Genomic DNA, 22,291 nt, shown 5'->3' with positions numbered 1-22,291 from the left:
TAAATATTGAACATTTTGTGTTCTAAAGCAGCAGCAAAGTGCTGCGTTTGGTGTCCAAGGCAGGGACAGAATCAGAATTTAGAATCAGATTCTCCGCCCTTCAGAACAGAATCTCTAGAAAATTGGACATTTTCTAAAGTACAGGCATAGGGTTGTCTTTTGTATGTCAAAGGTGGGGACTGGAACATTTTTCTTCTCAAAAAGCCATATTTGAAATGGTTTAGAAAACAAACACTCTGCACTGGAGTGCATAGCCACTCAAAAGCCACTAGACTGGCATGGCACGCTGCATAGTTTACTCTTGTGAATAACTCCAAGAGCACTGTTAGCCTGTCCCTCAAAGGTGGTATGCCAACTACGGAGGGGACTTATCAGATATTTCCAGCTGATCAATAACTTGACTCCCCTTCTCGCTCCAGCTCAAATTCCCTTCTGCCTCCCCCGCTCAAATCTGCCCCTGCAGTAAAACATGAAACCTATGAAGCCATGTCCCATCCTTCTGAGGTGCATGGTATCAGAAACCCAGTCTGAAACATCGTAAGCAGGCACTGGGGCAGAGATCAGGAAGCACGCCAACATGTATTTAGTCATTAAAGATTTGACCTACTGCACTCGCTAGAATAGTACACAGCAGCTTTTGATACACTGATGAGCGGACTTCTCCCCAGACTAAATTAATTGAGGCTGCATCTGTGGGAAGCCCTGGTACACTGGACTAAAATCCAATCATACCACCTCCATTCCCCTGGTAATCTTATTTCTGCAGTTTCTATTACCTTATTTGGCTGCACTGTTCTGCGTAGGTTTTCCATCCACTTGTCCCTCTCTGCTGCAGAGGAACAACTGAAGCATTTACTGCCGCTGGAGTAGGTTACCTGGAACATATAAAGAACAGGCTGAGTTCAGGCAAGCCTGGGAGACACATAAGAGGCTGTCAAAAGCAAGGAAGAAGATAAGCAATGCTTGAGCAACAAAGTAAATACGAAAAAAGTAGAAAACCAATATGGGAACCTAGAAGGCAGAAAGGTTAAAAGGCCCACAATGTAGAGAGAGAAAAAAAAAAAGTCGGTTCAAATTAATACAAAACTAAACAGATGAGGGGCACCAGAGGCTCCTCTTAAAGACTTTTAAGCAAGGCTTTAATCAACCGGTTAATTTATTTTTAAAAAACACTTGCTAATTGATCCATAGCTATTAAATGCTTGGAGTTTTCCCTGTTAAGTCCCAGAGGCAGATGATTTGGTTACTAACAGTGTAAAGACAGACAGAACTAACAACGTATTAAAATAAGGCAAAACACACTGGAAATGGTGTCTTCAGGAAATACAAAATGTTTCCACGCGTCCATATATACAGCAACAGTCTAAAGCAAACTGAAGGAGTTGTGCTCTTATCTGGGCCTGACACTCAGTGCCATACACAACTCTGCTTTCACACAGGAGGGAACCACCTTGGTTTCTTTCACGTTTACGTGGCCTGACAAGCTTCACTTGCTCTTTCCATTCATTTGTGCACACAATTAAAAAGCACTTTGAAGCAACAGCCTCACTGCTAAGGTGTTGCCAGTTTTTTTTCACTCAACTCCCCAAACCTAAGCAAGCTGGAAAGCGCTTCCAACCAGAAGAATGAGACTGAAGCGAACAGAAACAGTTCCTGGATACGTCCCGAGGGAGAAGGGCCTGATATGCTGGTTTTCTGCCAGAGCAGTTTTCCAGGTTGTAAACAGATCTTTGTTCCAGAAGTTTAGACACATCTGACTAATCCTCCTGAAGACAGACTGTCACCCGCCCCTGCACGACAGATTACGATGGCCTTAGACACATCTGAATAGCAGACACGAATATGCTGTTGGTCCTGCGAGCGGCAGGATGTGCGGCAGCCCGTGCTGAAACAGCAAGAGGATCTTTGCATCCTGCTCCATGGTGCAATGGGCACGTCTGCAGTTACGGAAGCTTCTCCTTTAGCAATCGGCTAACGGGCTGAGCTAATGAAAGGGTACTCTGACTGGAAATCACCTTTCTCAGTTATGGTATATTTTCTAAGTTTAATTTTAGGACAATTTGGAGAGGATGAATACACAGCTTATGAACAATAGTATGTTTGGATGATACATTTGCACGCAAACTACAAATGCTTAGATATTTATCAAATTAAAGAGATTTTTCGATTAGAAGACATAGTAGTTGTAAAAGCTTTCTCTCCAGTTAGTGATAGATGCCTTTAGCCTCGAGGACTTCAAAATCTCATGCTGGTTAGACAGCCCCCACCCAAATCTCAGGATAGCAGCGGCTGCTGATCTGTTCTCTAATTACAAAGTCACAGAACAGCGTACTGCAAGGCTTCAGACCGACTGACAGCATATAATCGGCTGCATGTTTGGCGAGCGTTCATTACCTCAAAGCAGAAGTCTTGTCCAAGGATACTGCTGTGTAGTGGTTTGACAAAGACTTTTTCTTCTGACCCGAGATCCAGGGCCTCCACGGCGCTGCCTGGGCTCAGTAAAGACTCATGGGAACGGGACTCTTTCAGCTTTGGTAATCCACGTGACCTGTAGGAGAACAAGGGGGAAAGGAAACATTATTTTTCTCACAATTACCAACAGAGTTGGCGAGATCCCAGAGAAAGCTGCAACTTGGTGTTTATTCAGAACAATTTCTACAATTAGACTGCAAACCTTATGAAAATAACATTAGGGCAGTAATCCCAGACTCCTAAGGAAAAATCCACCTACACAAGCCCAGGCAGTCCATTCCCACTGACCTAGAAATTGTAGGTGCTAAGCCATCAGCGAAAGAATGGCAAAACAAAAAGTTCAGAACTTAACTGCTGAACTGTAAAGAAACCCCACAGATAGTAGTAAATATTTTCAGTAATATATCCAAACCTATCTAGACTACTAGATAAATGTTATGTGTTAGCAGCAAAAAGCACACCAATCTCTAAATCTCTAAAGCAAAGCAGAATGATAGCTACTCTCATTAGAGCAGATGATTCCCCTGCAAAACATTTGATTTCTCTTCACATACAAAGTTGTTACACGAAAGTGCAAATTATTCCCCACTTCACAATGCTCAAGTCAGTTACCTACATTTAAATTTTGCGTTTTCTTCTTCAGCTGTTTCTTCCAGTTTTAACAGTTTCCGATTTTTTTGATACCTCCCTTCTTTTTTAACCTTCTCTAACACATATTGCTTCTCTTTTTCAGTTGACTGTCCTGTAAATCCCTGAGCTCTACTAGAGCTGGCATCCCCCAAAGGCACAGTACCTTTTTATCAAGGCAGTCTTCTCTTTGTCCCCACCAGTTCTTGAATACTTCTCAAAGACATATCCCTCCCTCCACTGTGCCGTAGCTTTTTACAACCAACAGCAACATTATAAAATGTGCCCTAACACTTTCTTTATTCTCCCGATTCGATTTAATGCAACGTTTGTGCGTAGCAGGGAGTTCTGCTGTCAAACAGCACTGTAAAACATGCTCAATTTATAGGTGACAGTGGCTTCATCTGTGCTCCTTTTAACTCGAAGCTGACACCTGGACTATAAGCTTCTGCAATAAAGTTATATGATACTTTAAGCACAACTAGCATTTCTACTTCAAAAGACAAACATGATCTGTACACGCATCTTATTCTTCCTCTAGCTGGAACTTAGTCAAAGCCTTCAGAGATGACCAACAAGGACGAAGAGCACCAAGTCCCAGCTTAGCAGAAAAGGAGCTGTTTACCTGGCAGGTCTAGATTTTTTTAAGATATTGAAACTCATGCTGGTCCCTATGCCTGTTCAGCGATCCATGAAAGTGTGTCCATACATACAGCTGCACATCCAGCAAGTGTGACTGAGCACCAAAACCAGATGTAAAAGTAGAAAGGCATCAGCTTTCTATACATTACAGAGAGAAAAGCCATGCTCTGAAACGAAGCTTTCTCACCTGTGTTTGTCCTCACAGTATTTCATCTTTTATTCAAAGCATCAACAGAGGAGTGAAAAGCACCTCTAACAGCTTCCTTGATTTTGAAAAGTAAGTAGTTTTTATATACTTCCCTCATACCTCTTATACAAAACCCTCCTCTTATTTTGTAACCTTAGCAAAATCAAAATTCCTCCTACGCTTGAGCAATCCTACATGGAAACAGAAAGAAAGAAAAAAAAAAAGTTTAGAAAAGGCATCTTCAGTACTTCTAAGGCTGTCTTCAGTACTTCTAAAGGGTTCTAAAGGGTAAAAACTTGGGTATCACGAAGGATACATGTAAAGCAACAAGCAGAGTTCATCTGACTACTCTTTTGCACAAAATGAAATGCAGAAGGTATTTTAGTAGATTCATATTTGATAAGATTTATTAAACAGTAAGGGAGAACTTTGTTCCCGTTTAATATATTGAATGACCTAGGTGGAGGCAGCAAAAACCTTTAATCAGAGGCATATTCAAAGACACTGATTTCAAATGCAAAACAGCAGCACTGCTACAAATGCGTTGGCTGCCCTGTGCATGTTTTGTTATAACAGGTTACAACAGCAGCTGTACCAACGCAAACCTAAAACCTCAGCCATGTATAATTGAACACTTGCTGCAGTTAAGGTAGGGCAAGTCTAAAATAAACACACCACAATACACCACTTTAATATCATCTCTGCAAAATCCTCTCTAATTTCTCCTCTCAAGAAAGCAATGCTGAGGTCACTTGGCTTCTGTCCCTATCCCAAACTCTCAGCAATTCCAGTTCTAACAAAGTACTTTGGTGCATGATGCAGGGGAGCTGGCAAAGAGCCTGCAGCCAACTCCAGCCTTGGCTCCTTGTCAGAGAAGGAAAGCATAGAGTGGTCGCAAAGAGGGTGAAGAGGAAGGAAAGAAAAATAATTACCAAATAAAGGAGAAAGAAAAAGAGATTTTACAAATCCCAGTTAAGCGGAGGCTGCACTTGGAGTAAGACAAATCAAGCACACCTTACATGAAACAATTGTACAGCCACTTAGCAGTGCATCCCCAAATCATAGCGGTGCCACATGTCACAGCCTTTCCTTTCAAACTTCGTTCCCTGGGCTACATCTCAGACAATAAATCCTGCCGGCAGAGGAAGAGAAGCACAAAAATCCAGGAGGAGGTTCTTCCTCAAGCCTTAGGTTACAAATTTCAGACGAGCATCATGCCAGGCAGATACGCTGGGGCAAGAAGAAAAGTCACAGCTGCACCGGTAAAGAAATCTCTCTCCTCCTTGGCTGTGCTCCCACCCGGCCCCGCGGGTGACACGAAGAGGCTCCTGGGTGCGTGTTGCCATGGTGCGGCCTCCTGTAAGGAGATTAGGGGGGGCCGGCAGCCAGGAGAGGCAGCAGGCGCGGGGAGGCCGCTCGGCAGACGTGGCAAAGGTGACCTTTCCAGAAAGAAAGAAGTCCCTCCTCTTCCTTTCCTACACTGAGTTTAAGGAGAGCCGGACAGTTAAAGATAGCGGGAGGGAGCGAGGCATCTTCCAAGAATGCCTCCGAACAGCCTCTGGGGACAGGGTGAGGGCAAAGGCAGGTACGCACAGCAATTGTACTCCTTGCCTCCACACCCCATCTCGCGAGTTAAATCTTTTAGTAGCATCTGTTCTGCTTCGTCGCGCACCCGACTAGTTAGCTTTGAACGTTTTGTTTTGTTTTGTTGCAGATCAGCTGCAGCACAGTTAGTTTTGTTGACTCAGGGTCCTGGGGCAGAGGAACGTCCATCTGTTCGAGCAATCCCTTGAAGTTACCATATTTAAAACAGCTCAATAAACTGATTAAGTGGCTTACAATTGGCACTTTATCTTTCACAAACACCACAGCAATGTTGTTAAGTTGTTGGTTAGATGCAACCACATGAATTTACAAACATAAGTACATGCATTTGTAAGCACCACGGTATATATTTCATCTATTGATAGATCTGCAAAGCAAATCATTGACTTGTGCCTAAATCAGCAGCATCCCAATCAATATAGGCAATAGTTATACAGAAATAATGGTTCTCTGCTGCTTTAAAGCCTCATCTGATATTCTGAAACTGTAAGTAACAATGAAGGAAAATTGCTCGCTGGCTTCCCCTTTTGCACAGAGGCACAGTTAATAAACCGATGCCACTAGCTTACTTCCCAATGTCCAGCAAAGGGGCTGGATTAACAGAGCCTTTCCTGTATTAGGTAGGAAGCTACGGGTAAAATGAGTATTGCTTAGAGTCTCTGTTAAAAGAGAGGTAATCCCAGAGAAGCAGATTACTGTAAACAGGAAGATCGCACATGCAGAAGGTGGGGGAAGGGTTGTTTGTACAAATCTGTTTCTGTTAAACAGCTCCATTAACAACACAAATCCTGTTTTAAATTATAATTAACCTCCGATGATCAACTTTTTTCCTGCTGCTTTTTCTATCTGCTACTACACAAAACAAAAACATTGCAAAGGAACAACACACAAGTTCAGAGCAAATAGCTACACCAACAGCACCAAACAATTCTTACATAGTTATTCTCCATAATTTCTTTCCAATAGGAAAAGCAGGTGGAGGAGGAACATGTCAGGGAACATTTTAAACTTCTCACCTCTTTTCACACGTTTTGAAGTACTGGTCTTCAGAGCTGCACAACTTCCTCCTAAATCAGAGCCCAGCCAATGCCCCAAACCACTGACCTGGCAGCAGCACACGACCGCTACTGAAAAAGATCTCTTCAACAACACCATCTTGCTGGGCCAACCCCAAGCTGACCCTCTCTCCTTTGCACACCATAATTCAGTAATTTTCCACTACAGCAAGATCTCAGTTCTAAGCCAGGAACTAGAAACCTCTGGCTTTCAGTGGTTGCTCATGGCACACAGCAGCCTATTAGTCAACTTCTATTATATTCTACTGTCTATACGGCACGTAGGATAAAGGGTTAAAATCCTAATTGCTTTGGTTATGAAGATCTCCTGCTGATTTTGACCTATTTAAAAGCCAACCTACAAAGCACAAAAGACTTTCAATTACTGAGCTTACCAGGGAGAGCACTATATTGCTTGGCAAACAGGCCTGTGGACATCAATAATCTAAAAGATAAAAAATAAATGTATAGAAATGAACTCCCAAGGAAGAGAATCCCATAATCTGTTTCCTTTACCGAAGAGGTTGTGAAGGCAAAGAATTCTGAAAAGAGTTTTCTGTTCATCCCAAGCATCTGGCTAAAGCCATGTCTCTGCTGGTCTTAGGTGAAACTGGACGTCTGCATGCTTCAAATAATTCCAGCACAATACCCGTGTGTTTAGAGACACTCCCCGAGATCAGAAAGTTGAATTCAATACTTAGCCACTCGCAGAGTCACAGGAGAGAGCTTGGACTGTAACGCAGGGAACTTTCTGCTCAGCGCTGCTATTCAAAATCCCAGCCCTGCCGAACTGGACCCTAACGTCGGCAACATCACCTGCAGTACAGGTGTGCTCTACCAGTGTGGCAGCATCAGGTTTCCCCGTGCAAGTGTTCATTTTGTCGGCACCACACCCCGCTTCGTTTTCCAACTGCCAATTAGCAGAACATCCTATTACTCGGTCAACAATTCTACAAGTCTAACCAGTTTCATTATTAATATTTTTTTATTTTTAAATCAGAAACTTAGGGTAACTTATTTAGACGCCAGTTCTACTCAACTGCAATTAAACACTGGCTTTTTTCTGAGCCTGTTGCTTTAGCCTTCCATTGAGATTCTGGTCTTTTCTTGCAAGGCCCTACCCAAAGCCTCATTGTTTGAATGCTGGATTTGCAAAGCCCACCCCTGCCCGCCTGCTCTCCCTACAGATCACAGCTTGTCTAACAGACACCTCAAACCGTGCAGCCAAACAGGCTGCTGAATTTCACAGTGGTGGCATTCTCCTCGCTCTACTGTCAACGTGGCCTCTGCTATTAACGTTTCAAATTCTTTTGTTTTGCTGGACCAGAGATGCTTAACCGATTCAGTTTCATTTCACTGCTGAGCGATTTCTAGGGGAATGCAAAGTGGAGGAGCCCGGGTTTTGCAGAAAAGCATCGGCTGTTAAGAAGGATGTTTTTATAAAGGGGCTGAGTGAGCTTGCAGGTGGGACAGAGCAGTCTAGCACCAAGGTGAAGGTTTGCGAGAACTGGCTTAACATTGATATCTCCTTCAGTTTTCACTGAAAAACAAACAACTGCATGGGGATTGAAAAAACTGGCTGAAAGAAATATGTTCACCAAAACAGGAGTGAGATGCCTCTCCAGAAACAAACCACTCCTCCCCTTTCCCCATACTCCAGTATGCAGATAGAAACAGATACGCTGAATGAATACAAGCTCTGAGTGAGTCAAGCCTTAATAACACATTGTGTAACAAGGATTTTTATCCTTACGTCTAAATCAGGGTAAAAATTACCCACCTTTCTTTTTTTGAAAATTGGCATTAAATTAGAATGAATGAACACAAAAAATACAGCAAGATTTCCTTCTATTATTTATATGATCTGTGCTATTTTCATACTGCAAAGAAACCAGGAGGGAGGAGCAAGAACTTACCGAAAGTAGAAAAAGCTGTCGTTTGAGCAGCGATACCGTTTCACCATGAACCCCAGAGCCATGGCTACTCGCTTCCCCGCAACCCGCCGGAGCCCATTCTGAGTAAGCACACAACCGATCCTGCGCTCGTCTACGACTATCTGATAATGCCATAAAATGACTTTTAGTAAAGCAGGAGGATTCCCACGTGGCAGTAAATCCCAACAGGGCAAAACCCTCCCAGCTGTCCGCAGAGCTTTATTGCAGTCGCTGAGACCATATGCAGCCAGTCTCAACCATCTTCGCTCCCTCACCATAAACAAAATCAAGGCAAGAACTGTCAGTCCACTTGGAAATACTCTCAAATTCCTGGCCACAAACCCAAAACATTTGGTCTGTCCTTTCAAATGTAATTTTCCTTAAATCTTTTCTCATGCTTTTTTACATGTTTTATTTATTACTGACACTGAGAAAATGTTAGAGACAAATGTGTGGGTTGAAGAGCTCAAAGAATGCAGTGGGAACCAGGCTAGAAAAGCTGTGAAAGATGATATGGTAACACAGTGCCAGAGAGCCTCATGGCGAGAGCTGTTGATAACCTGGCGAGATGCTGTGCTGGCCACACCTCTGAAGAGCTTTATTCACATCTGGCATGGGTCACAACCAAGCAGAGTCTAAGAGTTCTCATGTTAGTGCCTTGCGAAGACAAATCATGAGTTTTCAAGTAAAACAGACCACCCAGCAAACAACCTGAACCTGGAGTAACCGAAGTTATACAGATTGAGAGGGTGTGGATTCATACGGGACACCCTGATGCTGACCCACGGTGGACTTGTTTCTGGAGGGGCACCGCAGCTCTCTCCTGTCCCCATCCACTAATCCAGTCACAGTGGGTTGGCCAATTGCTTATCTCCATCCTACAGCATTCCTCAATCCTTTCTATTTTAAATCAACCCTGAGCATCCATCCTCTGCCACCATCTGGAATGGCATGCAGTGTTACAGTATCCCAATCCTCTGTCACCATCTGGAATGGCATGCAGTGCTACAGTATCCCAAATCCTGATGTGTACCAGGATAACAAATCTCCTTTAATTTTAATTTTATAGTTATTTATCTATAAAAATCTCCTGTTTCTTAACAGGATAACAAATCTCCTTTAATTTTAATTTTATAGTTATTTATCTATAAAAATCTCCTGTTTCTTAACAGGATAACAAATCTCCTTTAATTTTAATTTTATAGTTATTTATCTATAAAAATCTCCTGTTTCTTAACAGGATAACAAATCTCCTTTAATTTTAATTTTATAGTTATTTATCTATAAAAATCTCCTGTTTCTTAACAGGATAACAAATCTCCTTTAATTTTAATTTTATAGTTATTTATCTATAAAAATCTCCTGTTTCTTAACAGGACCCAAACACCTCAAAAGCATAAGAAAAGCAACATGACAGCGGCCACTATTTCCTTCTAATCCTTGCAGGGTTTTAATTTATAAAGCTATATGATACTTTCTTTGAAGGCAGGGCTCTTGTATTTGTCAGAGCAAGAAAAGGTAGATGCTATCAGTCAACCTGGCTCTGAAAACCTGTATAACACCATGACATCACCTAGCATCACCTGCTTAAAATGGGAAAGGACTGACTCACCAGGGTAGGACAGGAAAGTTTTTACTGCAACAGATCGAGACTCATACAGAAAGCAGGGAGAGCAGAAGGTGAGAGAACGGCAACGAATTAAGAGTCAGCTGCTATATGTTATCTTCTTTCACGCAGAAACAGTTGTCCCTGATTTGTCCCATTGGAAAAATCCCAAACAACAGCACAATTCTAAACACAAATCAATCTTTTAATCTTTTTAGCCTCCTCTTTCCTCCAGTCCATCTCCTCCCAGTCTACTAATCTGTTCCTCATCTTCAGTGCTTCATTCCCACATGGTTTCCAAGTTGTTTTTCCTGCTATTCTACCCACCAATTGCATTTTTTAGGCACCCTTAGATACAGAGCAAAACATATGGGAGGGAAGAGCGAAATCATTGGCAAGTTTCACTTTACAACTGAATTTCCTTTATGGTTTTATTTATAAAATACCATTAGAAAACTAGTATCCCTAACCATAAACTTTCAAAGTTGGTATATTCAATTGGTGCACTGTCCGATTAGAACACAAATGCGAAGAGAACTCCATTAAACCTTCAATCTTTACAACAAAAGGTAACAACAAAGTTGAGTAGTGCTGTTAAGTTATTTTTGGAAAGAAAGCATATCAGCGATTTGTGACCCTCACCTGCAGCACGAGACTTCAACCAGCTTGAGGTGAGGCTCATGCTTTTGAACAGCAATACTCATTTGGGCAAAGATTTATCTCCAAATAAACTTCAGGTCAGCTTGCTTTCCACATAGCTTGGCTACTCTCAGGTGATCTCCCTCGCCTCCAAACTGTGCCCTCTGTTCACTTCAGCACACATACCTCTGAAAGGAGGAAGATCACATGGACTGGTTATCAAATACGTTTCATTACAGTAGTAGCAAGCGACCGTATCAAGTCACAAACCCCCCAAAACACTGTCCCATCTCCTGCCCTACAGATGCAAGATGCATTGCTATAAGGCTAGTCAAACGAGGAGGTTGACCAGATTGAAAGTAAAGAGCGACCACTGGCTTGTCCCTGTCTAACATTCGGCACGTCATTGGCTTGCCGGGGCTCTGTCCCCCAAACCTCTATGTGCACTCTGCCATTGGAACTTCTCAGTTCATTTGCTCCTGGATCGTCCTTTTAAATTCATGCCAAGACGACTTGAGGGGACTGACAAAACAGACCAGCTGTGTTTAATGCCTTCACTGCATGCATTGGATTGCTTTGCAAGCAATCAGAGAAAATCCACGTTTCTTTCAGGTCTAGCTGACAATGCCCACACTGGCAGGGAGTAGATGGGGATCCAGTTTTAAAGAGAAGGTGGCTTTGCTGGGTGTAATATCATGTCTTAAACCAAAGCTAAATTTATTGGCTTTCCCAGAATGACAGCATTTCCCTTACACTGCAAAAGGAAGTAACAGCAGTCCATGTTCACCATGAGTACCACGTTAAGGAAAGACAAATACATTGTTTAAGGCAAAGAGATTTTTGCACTTCAAAACTTCAAGCAAAGTTGGTTACAAACAACGGTAAAAATGACAGGTACTTTGTCACATGGTGGCATTATTTAACATGCTTATGCTCACTAAGTTGCTTCTTATAGCCATGTTGCAACTCCCTGAAAATAGGGATTTATAACAAAATTTGACTCAAAACAAACTGGGTGGACATTACTAGGAGCAACATCATCCACATCCTTAGTAATATTTGGTAAGCAACAGTCATCTCTTTAACCCCTGAAGTTAACAAGACTGCTAACATCTGAAGCCTTGCAATCTCCATGATTTTATGAAGCTGCTTTTCAGATGGAGAAGAGCACCATTGATTGAAGCAGCACAGCATGACAGATACAACTAATGAATTCAACTCAGCTAAAGGAGAATGGAAAATGCACTAAACAATGTAAAATCACAGAAGCCTGCCGTGGCCTTAAGTACAGGGCAACCTATTTTTCACTCAGTCTAGTCTCCTGCTGGGCTGCTGTGGAATGTAACACACAGTAATGTTTAATGAAAACAATCAAGAGACTTTACAAATAGATAGGAAAGACTCTGCATATGAGCTTTGCTTGCCTCATATACAATCCGTTCCCAGCCTGAATTGACAGCCAGAAACTAAACAAGCAAGAATATACCAAATGGAGCACTATGATGGTCAGAAGTTACCGAGTTTTCTGAAAAACAGACTGTCTGTTCATTGTAGTAACACTGCAGTAACTATACAATCGACTGACATTAGCAAGGATTCTTAATGTACCTGAACTGCACCATACGTCTCTGTGTTTTGCCAGCGCTAGCTGAACTGATCTGCTTGCGCCAGCATAATCCCTCATATTGGCCACCGCACTGGTCTGTGGATAAGTATTGCTTGCATCAGGGCAAGTTTCTCTAAAGCTGATCAATCCAATGGTTTTGTATCATGAAATTTAAAGTCTGCGTCTTACTTGAAATAGATGCAGAAAAAGGTATTTGAGTCCATATGCTTAATCTGAGCTTTTCCATCGGCTGTTAAGAAGAGTAAAAGTTTTCAGTCCTGTGTCAGTGGTACGTTGTATACTAAATAACTTCTAATATACTAGAGTCAGCCCTCTCCTTGCTTTCATTCTCTGAGTACATATGCATGCTGCATGTAGATTTTGCAAAGTGCCTCTGGATGATTGGGAGATGCATTGAACCTTACCTGTCATCAGCATTGCGGAGAGATGGGAGACGGAAACTTGTGTTCCTGTCCAGTTTTGACTGACTCTTTGTCCTCTTGATGGACCCTTTCAGACGTTTACTGAAGAAGCCCTAAAATGAGAAGTTGCAGAAGTGAAACAGGGAAACTGATGCCAGTAATAAATCAATCAATGCACTGTCACTGAGTCCAAACTCAGCAGTGATTCCCGCTGACAACGATTACAGAACGTGCTGTATTGGGATTCCTCTGAGCTGGAAGAAAGGCAGGGCTAGATTGTCAATGACAGTTCCAGTATGCGATAGCATCAAATTGAAATAATTAGCAAAACTCACATTACAGGTGCACTTCAATGAATTCCAACTATTATACAAGAGACCCAAACCACCACAATTATCATTTAATAAGGAGTAGTCTTAGATATCAGTATTTGTTCCTAGCTCCCCTTTACAGGACATGGTTTTAATTCTTGGTCAGATAATTGTACAAGATGTCTTTTATCATGAGCTTGTATTGCACCCACAGTCGCACCCAGGTTGTCCTTTTTAATTTAGATATAGCAGGCAAGTCTTACAATAATTTGTAATTTCAATAGTCTCACTAGCCAGAATTGAAAATTTCAAAAGATTTCACATACTAGTGACTTCGGATACCAGTTCTGGTATTGTTTTGGAGAAAACCTCAACTCAAAAAATCTACCTGTGATCTAAAAATACTAAATCTTCAAGTAATCTGTCTTCTGAACTACAACTGGCCACCAAACAATCAGAGGCCAAAGACACGTTAGTTAGGCTTAGAGGGAGCCTCTGGGGATCATCTAGCCTGCCTCCTGCTCGATGTGGGTGTACTGCCAACACTAGGACAGCCTCTGACTTTGTCTAGCTAAGGCTCAAAAACCTCTGGTGATGGAGGTTTTACCACCTCTCCACACAACTCAGTCCAGTGCTACATTACCCTTCCAGCGAGACAAATCTTCCCGGTGTTCAACAAAAACCTCCCAAGTAGCAATCTGCAGCTGCTACCTCATTATAGGATCTGCCACTGCGGGGAAAAGTTTGGCTCCATCATCTTTGTTATTCCCCTCTCCATTGCAGTAGGCTGCCTTATATCGCACCTTAGCCTTTTCTTTCCCAGATAAACAAGCCCTCAGCCTCTCCTCATAGTTCTCTCCTTGCAGATATCATGAAGAGACACTGCTGTATTACCAGTAGTGAAACACGAGTACATCTGACCACTGATATACAAAGGGGTGTGTGCATGTGTACCTGTGGGGAAATCGCAGAAATATTTCAACACCTGCACGTTTGACTTTCTCCTGTAGCCCTCTAAATTACTTTGAGCATAATAAGCATTTTAAATAAACCATATCGTGTCAAAATATTTCCAGGGCTTGCAGACATACGTATAAATACATTCTTTGGCATGATCAAAGCAAATGCGGAGGTCCTTAATCCAATAGGATTAAGCAACATTTTACTGGCCGAATCTGTTCTGCTCCTTCACAGAACAGCTGCACAGAGCCACCATACCTTGTGCACTGCTCTCAGGAGATTTACCCAAACACACAAGAGTGAAACCACGTTTATTAAGAATATCATAGACTGGTTATAGGTTGGTAGAATTTGCTCAAAGTGAACGTTCTTTTGGTGCGGATTGAACCAGCAGATCTACAGCCTTACTTTAGTAAAAGTCTAGTGACAGTGACAGCCAGCTGGGGCCAGCCCCTCTCTCCCATCATCCATGTTTTGCTAGGATAGAAGTCGAGTACAGCTAATTTTGAACACATTCGCAAGGCAAGCCTCCACAAGCTGTGTTTGGGACAGGTGACAGATGTTGCCCACAGCTGCCTCCTGTAGTACAGAAATCAGCAAATTGGAGACAAACAAGGTCTCCTGTTCTTCCTATGCAGAACACCGACAAAGCAAGAGTGGTTTACCGGCTCCAGGTGACTCAGCCAGGCTGAAGTATGTGACTTGTTCACCTCTGAGACTCCTAAGAGGCCTTAGGCCTTCACAACAAAAGGCGACTTTATCTGTAATCTCATATCTTTTTCACCTCTTCAGGAAGAAAGTGACGTTTATCTACAATCGAACAGGGTGCTATGTAATTTCATGTAGGCCCCCTTTCCCACAAAAGGTTGGACCAGGCGGTCTTTCGAGGTCCCTTCCAACCTGGGCTGCTCTCTGATCCTACAGTATTCAAAGAAAAGGGCTATTGCTCTCTTCTCACCGGTGGATGCCAGGTTAACTGTTGGAAAAGACAGCAAAGCCCACATTGGGTCAGGCTCAAGACGTACACTGCAAGCTTCTCTAAAACAATTTTCCAGTCTCATATTTGCCTTTATCTTCCCATACTTTCAGTGCTCCCTTTGAAACAAAACGTATCCTCTTCCATTTAAACAAGCACACCCTTCAACTCCTCTCTACCTTTCCTCATTATGTTATTCTTGGTCCCTTTACGCTCACTTTTTCCCTTCTTCCACACAACTCGCCCCTCTTTGAAACAGCAGTACAGTTACCCTCATGGTACACACTGGTAGGTGGATTCTCTCCCTCCTCACACTCATTCTCACTCTGCTTCTTTTGATGAACAACGAAGCGAGTACTGCTTAGTTGTCAAGTGTAAAAAAAATCCCACCAAATCCACAGTTCCTCAGGCCCACACCCATGACATCTTCAGCAAATACAGCAAGATGGCCGGTCTCCTCTCTTCCACTGAGATTTAGATGGTGATATATTACTGAAAGCCTACCCATATGTGACGCTGGCTGTAGGATCTTTCCAGCATATGCAGATTGTCCTCTCCCAAATACTTGCATAGGAAACAACCTGCTCACACGCACCAGAGCCTGACACGTGCCTGTCCACGGGCAGCAGAGAGAAACTGGGATGCCCTGTGGGATGGTGCTGCAGGGGACAACGGAAAAGGGAATCTGTTTTCTGCATCTGAAGGTAGCGCTACATTTAAGGCTGCCCTTCAATTTCTGTGGCTTGCCAGCCAGCAGGCTCCTCAGGGGTGAAAGCTGCTATATTCTCCTGAAATAGGAAATAAAGTGGAAAAGAAAAGGCCTAATATCAAGATATTGCAAAAAAAAAAAAAAAAAACAACCCACCAAAACCCCACAAATCTACATAGCATGTTGGGGGAAAAGGTACTGTCAAAAGGGAAGAAGCGTTTTAGCTGTGTGTGCCATGCAAACTCTCTCCATGTTCCTGCACTTTTCTTGGTCCTGGTATTGAAAAAGTGCCTTTGAAAAACCTCTGTAATCAATAGATGCTCTTGGGCTTCTCTTGGGGCCATTGCTGGAATTCAAGTAGAGGATGTATAGCACTTTCAAAGGCACTTTCATATATTCTGACCTCTCAGCATAAAAGGTAACAAACCCAACTACAGGGATTCAGATCTGGTGGACCCTGGCTTCATTCCAGTACCTCTCAGGCTACTCAAATTGCAAACACGAAATAACGTGTTTTTCTCCCCTTAAGGGCAAATAAGACAAAGCTGACCCAATTCAACAGGGGTTCCAAAAGTATTTATATTGAATCATTCCAAATCCCACTTAGAGAGGGACCGTGAATATTCACTTTTGTGTGCATGCACAATTTAAAATTGGCATTGCTTTAACATTAGTAAAACATGTCCTTGTTTTAACTGAACATAGTGTATTCCCCAATGAAATAAATGTGCTATCTGTAGTTAAAACAAGGCTATCCAGAGTTGACCATACTGAAAAAAACCCCAAAATATTAGGATAAGAACATACCTAAGGATAAAAATCATTCAAACAAAGAGCGTATCTATTGGTCATCCTCAAAAGACTTGAAAATGTTTGCAATATTTGTTCTCTGCACCTTGTTGGCAGTTCATGCAGGGCCCAATGCTTACAGATGGACAACCTGCAAGCAGCATGAAAAATTTACATGTGCCAGAACTGAGCAGAGCTTTTCGACTTCCATTTGCCAAAGGAAATACTTTTAAATACTGAATGCAGGTATATAAAAGATGTAGTGATGAAAAATAAACTTCTATCTGCAACTATATTGTCTAACTAAAAGTTTTATTTCCTTTTCCTTCTACAGAGGAGAAATCCCTGCCAGTGCTAATAACTGTAGCTTGTACCACTAAAAAGACATCACCACCCTGACTTTTTTTCTTATTTTCTAGGTATTTTTCTAAAATACTTATTACAACACAAAATACACTGCTGTTTGGTTCTTATACCTAAATGTCATGATGTGTCTGAGCTTTAAGAATCATCATGGAATATTTTTAAAAACAGCAGGAATTTTACTGCTTAAACAAACAGCCTCACAAAAAGATGTAAACTTATTACCTCAACTGCCAGAAATTATGAGACTATGGTCTTAATAAAAAGTATGAAATATTTGGTAGGCTAAATCTAGGATGCAATCTGAAAAGATCAGTACTATGTAAATGCAGCATTTTAAGAGGAGTCCAGTGAGAGAATAACTGTAGAAGAATTGTGCCTTAATCACTCAAGAGACAGATTTGATGGTCCACACCTAATGGGACGAAGCTCAGAACAATTTTTCCTTAGAATCATAGAATTGTTATGGCTGGTGAAGACCTTTAAGATCATCAAGTCCAACTGTTATCTAACTCTACTGGGCCCACTTCTAAACCATGTCCCTGAACCACAGGTTTAGGGGAACCACATGTTTAGGGGAACAGGGAGAGAAAAGAGAGACAGGGGGAGAGAGAGAGCAAGAGCACACCAGCAGGCACTCAATCAGGCACGTGGAATAGGTTCAGAGGAGGTTCATCATCTCAGCCAAAAGCATCAAACACTGGGGTAAGAAATCCCAACTATACAACATCTAAAAATAATTCAACCCCACTGAGAATTCTATTCCTCTCATTTGGAAGTTAAGCAACTCATTTTTCTCACTCTGCCAAGAAGAAATTGCCACAGGAGAAGTGATAAATTCAGCAGGTTTTTGTAACTTCCCTCCATAGCTGCACAGGGAAGGTATAGTATTTTAAACTCGGGGATGGTTGTTGTTCAGGGCAGCTTTGGCTTTAGGAAATGCTCACTCCATGCCAAAGATGACAACTGTCTGTCCTTATTCTCGGTAAAGCAGCCCAACAAATTCAAAGACAGCCCAAGTATGAACTCCTCAACTCTGATTATTGCTCCCTATAGATGCACTGATTCTTCACTTTGGAGAGAACAGCCCATGCATAATAAATAATGACTTTGTTGTTTGGAAAGTGAAAGGTTAATTCAGCCATGAACTAATAAAACTATATATAACACAAATTATCCATCGATAAAATGCAATGGTATTAGTGGAAGTTTCAAAGCAGAAAAACTAGGGTAGAGTGGGTGACAATAAAGGTTCGTCTTATATACAGCGCTGTATTTTGCAGCGCTGTACCTACAGTAGGTATTTCTGGGGACAAACACATTGCCTTTTGGAGGCTTGCAATGCATCTTGAACATTTATAATTCTCGAGGAGCACTAATGCATTATTAATAACAGCAGGTGGGAAACTTCATTTACAGACCGATGAGACTTGTTCTCTCTGAGGGGAAGCACTGGATGGGTACAAAGATAACACTCAAGTGACTAGGGACGATAGGAGAACCGGCTCCCAACTACTCCACGTTGTTAGTACACGAAGCATTTTATTTCGTAACTTGCTCACAAGCAGCTATCAAGAAAAAAAATAATAAATTGTAGCCAAGTGAAAATGCTCTCCTGTGCCAGCAACACTGTAAAGCTGTAGGAAGCAAAGCAGCAGGGGAAGATAGCCAGGTCATAAAATGGAAAGATACAACTAGCAGGATATTCCAGGGATTAGGAGCAAACATGGTGAAGTTTACCATCCCCTGTAGAACAACAAAACCCCAATATAACTAGCAAGGAGGTGAACTTTGCTTATGAGCCCAGTAACACTCATTTTTAAAATATTAGCAGTGACTACCTTTGAAAAGGCTCTCAGACAGTCACAGAGTAGAAAAGGAGATGAAAACAACTACACATACACCTTAGTGGTAATACAAAGAACAAGACAGTGACTTACAACAGTCAAATTCCACCATCAACTCATTGAAGAAGCCTGGCACTATGTCACTGAAGAGGTGGTTTGCGCACAGGCAGACAACAATAAAAAACATGGTTGAATGTTTAGAACAAAGGATAAAGCACAATAAAAGTAAAGTGGTATTATGTAAATCTGCCATAGCTTTCACACTAATGCACCACTCTCTTCTGATCTTCTCATCTCAACAAGAAAACTAGAACAAAACAAAACTCCAGAAGTATAAACTGATTAAAGGCAGACAAGAGGGGGGATTTACAAATGATATGTTTTAAAGACTCGCTATTTATTTTGGAAACAAAAGCAAGAAGGGATTATAGATGTATAAAACAAATAGAATGGAAATTAACTAAGCTCCTCATGCACCCTGTTACATAAGAAAACCAAGGCGCAATTTAACATGAGAGGCAGCACATTTAACTGATTGTCAGGAGACCTTTTCTAATGCTATCTATAAATCAGCCCGTAGAATTCTCTACCACAAGATATTATACAGACAAATTTTTTCAGCAAGATTAAAAAAGGATTATGTGTTTATATAAGGAAGAATAACATATGTAGCTGCATTAGTCAGGTTTAAAAATAACAAGAGTGAGTAATTATCACGCTTCAGGACACAAGCTGATCAACAGCAAGGATCAGGAAGATATTTTTCCCCTGATGGGACAGCACTGCAGATCTGGCCAGATAACAGTTTCAACTTTCCAATGAGAAATTGCCTACTGCCACAGGAGGGATGTAGAATAGAATGAACAAGTTTAAGAACAGCAATAAGAAAACCAAGGAAATAGGGAGGATACAAGAAGAATACACTGATAATGTACTCTGCGTGATATGCAGTCAAAAGTACTAAAGGAATCAAATTTCCAAGTCACTGGGAATCATACTAAAAAATTCATGAAGAAACAAGAGCTACCCGATAGCTGGGGAGAGCTACATCAGCTTTTCAGATCCCAGTTCAGCAAGGTGTTTAGCATGGACGTGACTGGGAGCAGAGCCTGGCTGCCTTCATGGGAGCTACTCTCATCAGGCACCGGCATAAGGAAAGAGCACCCTTAAAAGCCGGAATTAATGAACGAAGGTCAGAAGTCTGTTTAGAGAACAACAAAACAACGTCGATAAACAATAAATATTATAAGAAACAGGTCACCTGAGTCTATCAGAGTGTTTAATCAAACAACACTTATCGGCTGCAGCCAGTGAAGCACGTGGAGAAGTGATGGCCTCCAGTCTACCTCACCCCGATTCCAGTGGCTGCATTTTTGTCTTTCCCTCACACCAGGAAGGAGGCAGTAATTTTCATGACCCTGGCTCTTTAGTCCCCTGGCACACAGCCAGTAAGCAGCCCAACACTTCAGAATACCTTTTGATAATACAACGTACATACTAATTAGAAAAATTAATGGAAATGAGCTTTGTCAAAGCTAGTAACACAAACCCGAGAACTGGCTGCAGGATATCTAAAAAGAGTAATTGTGACAAGTGATAAGGTATCAAGGTGGAAGAAAAGTTCCAATGGGATGTGGTGGGGATAGGGGCATGACTGCTTCTGTTTAACATCTTTGTTAGTGATCGGGAAGAAAAGTCAAACAGCACATTAATTACACTGAGCTATATTAAATTAGGAGGTGAAGCAAGGGCCAGGGAGGACAGAGAAATAGCACAAAGGGTTGTGAGCAATTAGAAACTGATAACACACATTCCTGTGAACTTCAGTACCAGAACTTGGAGAATCAATTGAAGAGAATTAAAAACAGAAGAGCAGGAAAAGTGATAAAAAGGCCAGAAGGACTGATTTGCAGAGGATGCATTAATTAAACTCTGCACAACTTGACTAAGCCATGATTTGAAGGTGAAGAATAGAACAAGTCGGTACACATTTAAATACTATTGAACCAAGGACAACTGGAATGTGATCAGTGTTTAAAGCTATATACATTCATAATTCCCCTACATTAATTGCAGAGGAATTAAAGTCAAGTTTACACTAAACATGAGAAAAATCTTCCTGCTGTTGAGGTCCACCAGACGGTGTCACAGACTGGATATACCCATCATCTGACTCAACTCTGAAGTTCGATGTAATGAACAAATCTGCATTGGCAGAAAGACATTGTGAAGGTTATAGAGCCTATGAACAAGATTACCCCAGAATAAAGATACAAATGAGAACTTTGTGAGCATCCTGGACATAGCCAATCACCCATTTGTGCCTTCTGGAATAATAGCCATCACACCTAAGCCATCACATCACAGGCAAATGATAAAAAATAAAAGCAGATTCAAACAAATGTGTTATAGGAAGAACAGAGTAGAGAGCGGAAGGAAAAATGTTAATCTTACAATAGGGAGGACAGATTTGAGCACAGCCAGTTTTTCATAAAGGATGCCACAATGCCTCACATTAATGTAAATCAACAATTTCATCTCTGCATTGGCGCTGACACAGAATTAAAAAATATGTACTTGGATGCTGTCAGGTCACATGGCCAGAAGAGATCAGACTTGTCCTAACCTGGCAGCATGACGGTAGCGGAGCAGTGCTCTGGAGAAGCAACAATCTTGCTGACTGCATAAAAGATGAGGCTGGGCAGCCGCGAGATCTCATCAAGCTTTGACCTTCACTTAGGTTGGCTGCATTGTCTTCTGTTCCATTTAGCAGTACTCTTAAAGAGCAAAGAGGCAGACAGTATTTCTATAGATCCAATTATAATCTTGACTAAAAACAAACCAAGGAAGTCAATCTGTAAGTATCAGTCTTCCCATCATATTCACACAGGGTTCCTATAAAAATAATTTTATTTACTTCGAAGATTGCGTTCTGGCTTTTCTATCTCATTTGCACTTGTTTCTTTGCCTCTTTTCCTCCCCTCCCCCCCCCCCAAGAGCTAGCAGACATGGATGAATCATATATTATTTGTAATAACAACTCACTAAAACCCTACCCCAAAGAAGGAAAAATTGGAGAGTGCAACATGAGCCTGAAGAGTGGTTTAGCAATTCCTCTCTACCCTGGCACTGCAGGAGGTTTGAAGATTTTGATAATCTCCTATTTACCCTGGTCCCTCAGTTCCAATGGCAGAGCAATGAGAGAATATGGTAGGTTGCCGCAGTGCTACCGGGGCTCAACAGTGAAACAGTAGGGAACGGGATGCACTGAGACTGAGACACTCTGCCAGGACATAGTGTGTGTGGGAAGGGAAAAGCTGGTTTCTCGCCCACCTATGCGTCACGATGCCTACTTCTAGCCAGTTCCGTCTGCCTTCCTATTTGTTCAGTCAAATAATATTCATTATTAAAAATATGACTTTTTCTATATATGCGTTTCTATAAACAGCACACATCTGTCTGTATGTGAGAAGACACACACTTCTTCATCTCAATTTTCCTACCTTTTGTGCCCTTCCGTTCTCTCTCAATATTCCTCCCA

General features: G+C 41.8%; 1 protein-coding gene across 1 annotated transcript in view; it reads right to left on the bottom strand.

The window, feature by feature from the left end:
- RASAL2 (RAS protein activator like 2) overlaps positions 1-22,291 on the bottom strand; it is a gene marked incomplete at its 5' end in the record, with an annotated part of 192,201 nt that overhangs the window by 25,542 nt on the left and 144,368 nt on the right. Inside the window, 3 exons of the mRNA XM_082483300.1 lie at positions 777-875; positions 2,395-2,548; positions 12,799-12,908. Of these exons, the coding sequence (XP_082339426.1) occupies positions 777-875; positions 2,395-2,548; positions 12,799-12,908 (363 nt within the window). The remainder of the gene's footprint in view (positions 1-776; positions 876-2,394; positions 2,549-12,798; positions 12,909-22,291) is intronic.

This window comes from Vanellus vanellus, assembly GCF_965231255.1.
Source record: "Vanellus vanellus genome assembly, chromosome: 5".
In the NCBI taxonomy this organism is placed as follows: domain Eukaryota; kingdom Metazoa; phylum Chordata; class Aves; order Charadriiformes; family Charadriidae; genus Vanellus; species Vanellus vanellus.
This window is presented reverse-complemented; position numbering and strand designations above follow the sequence as displayed.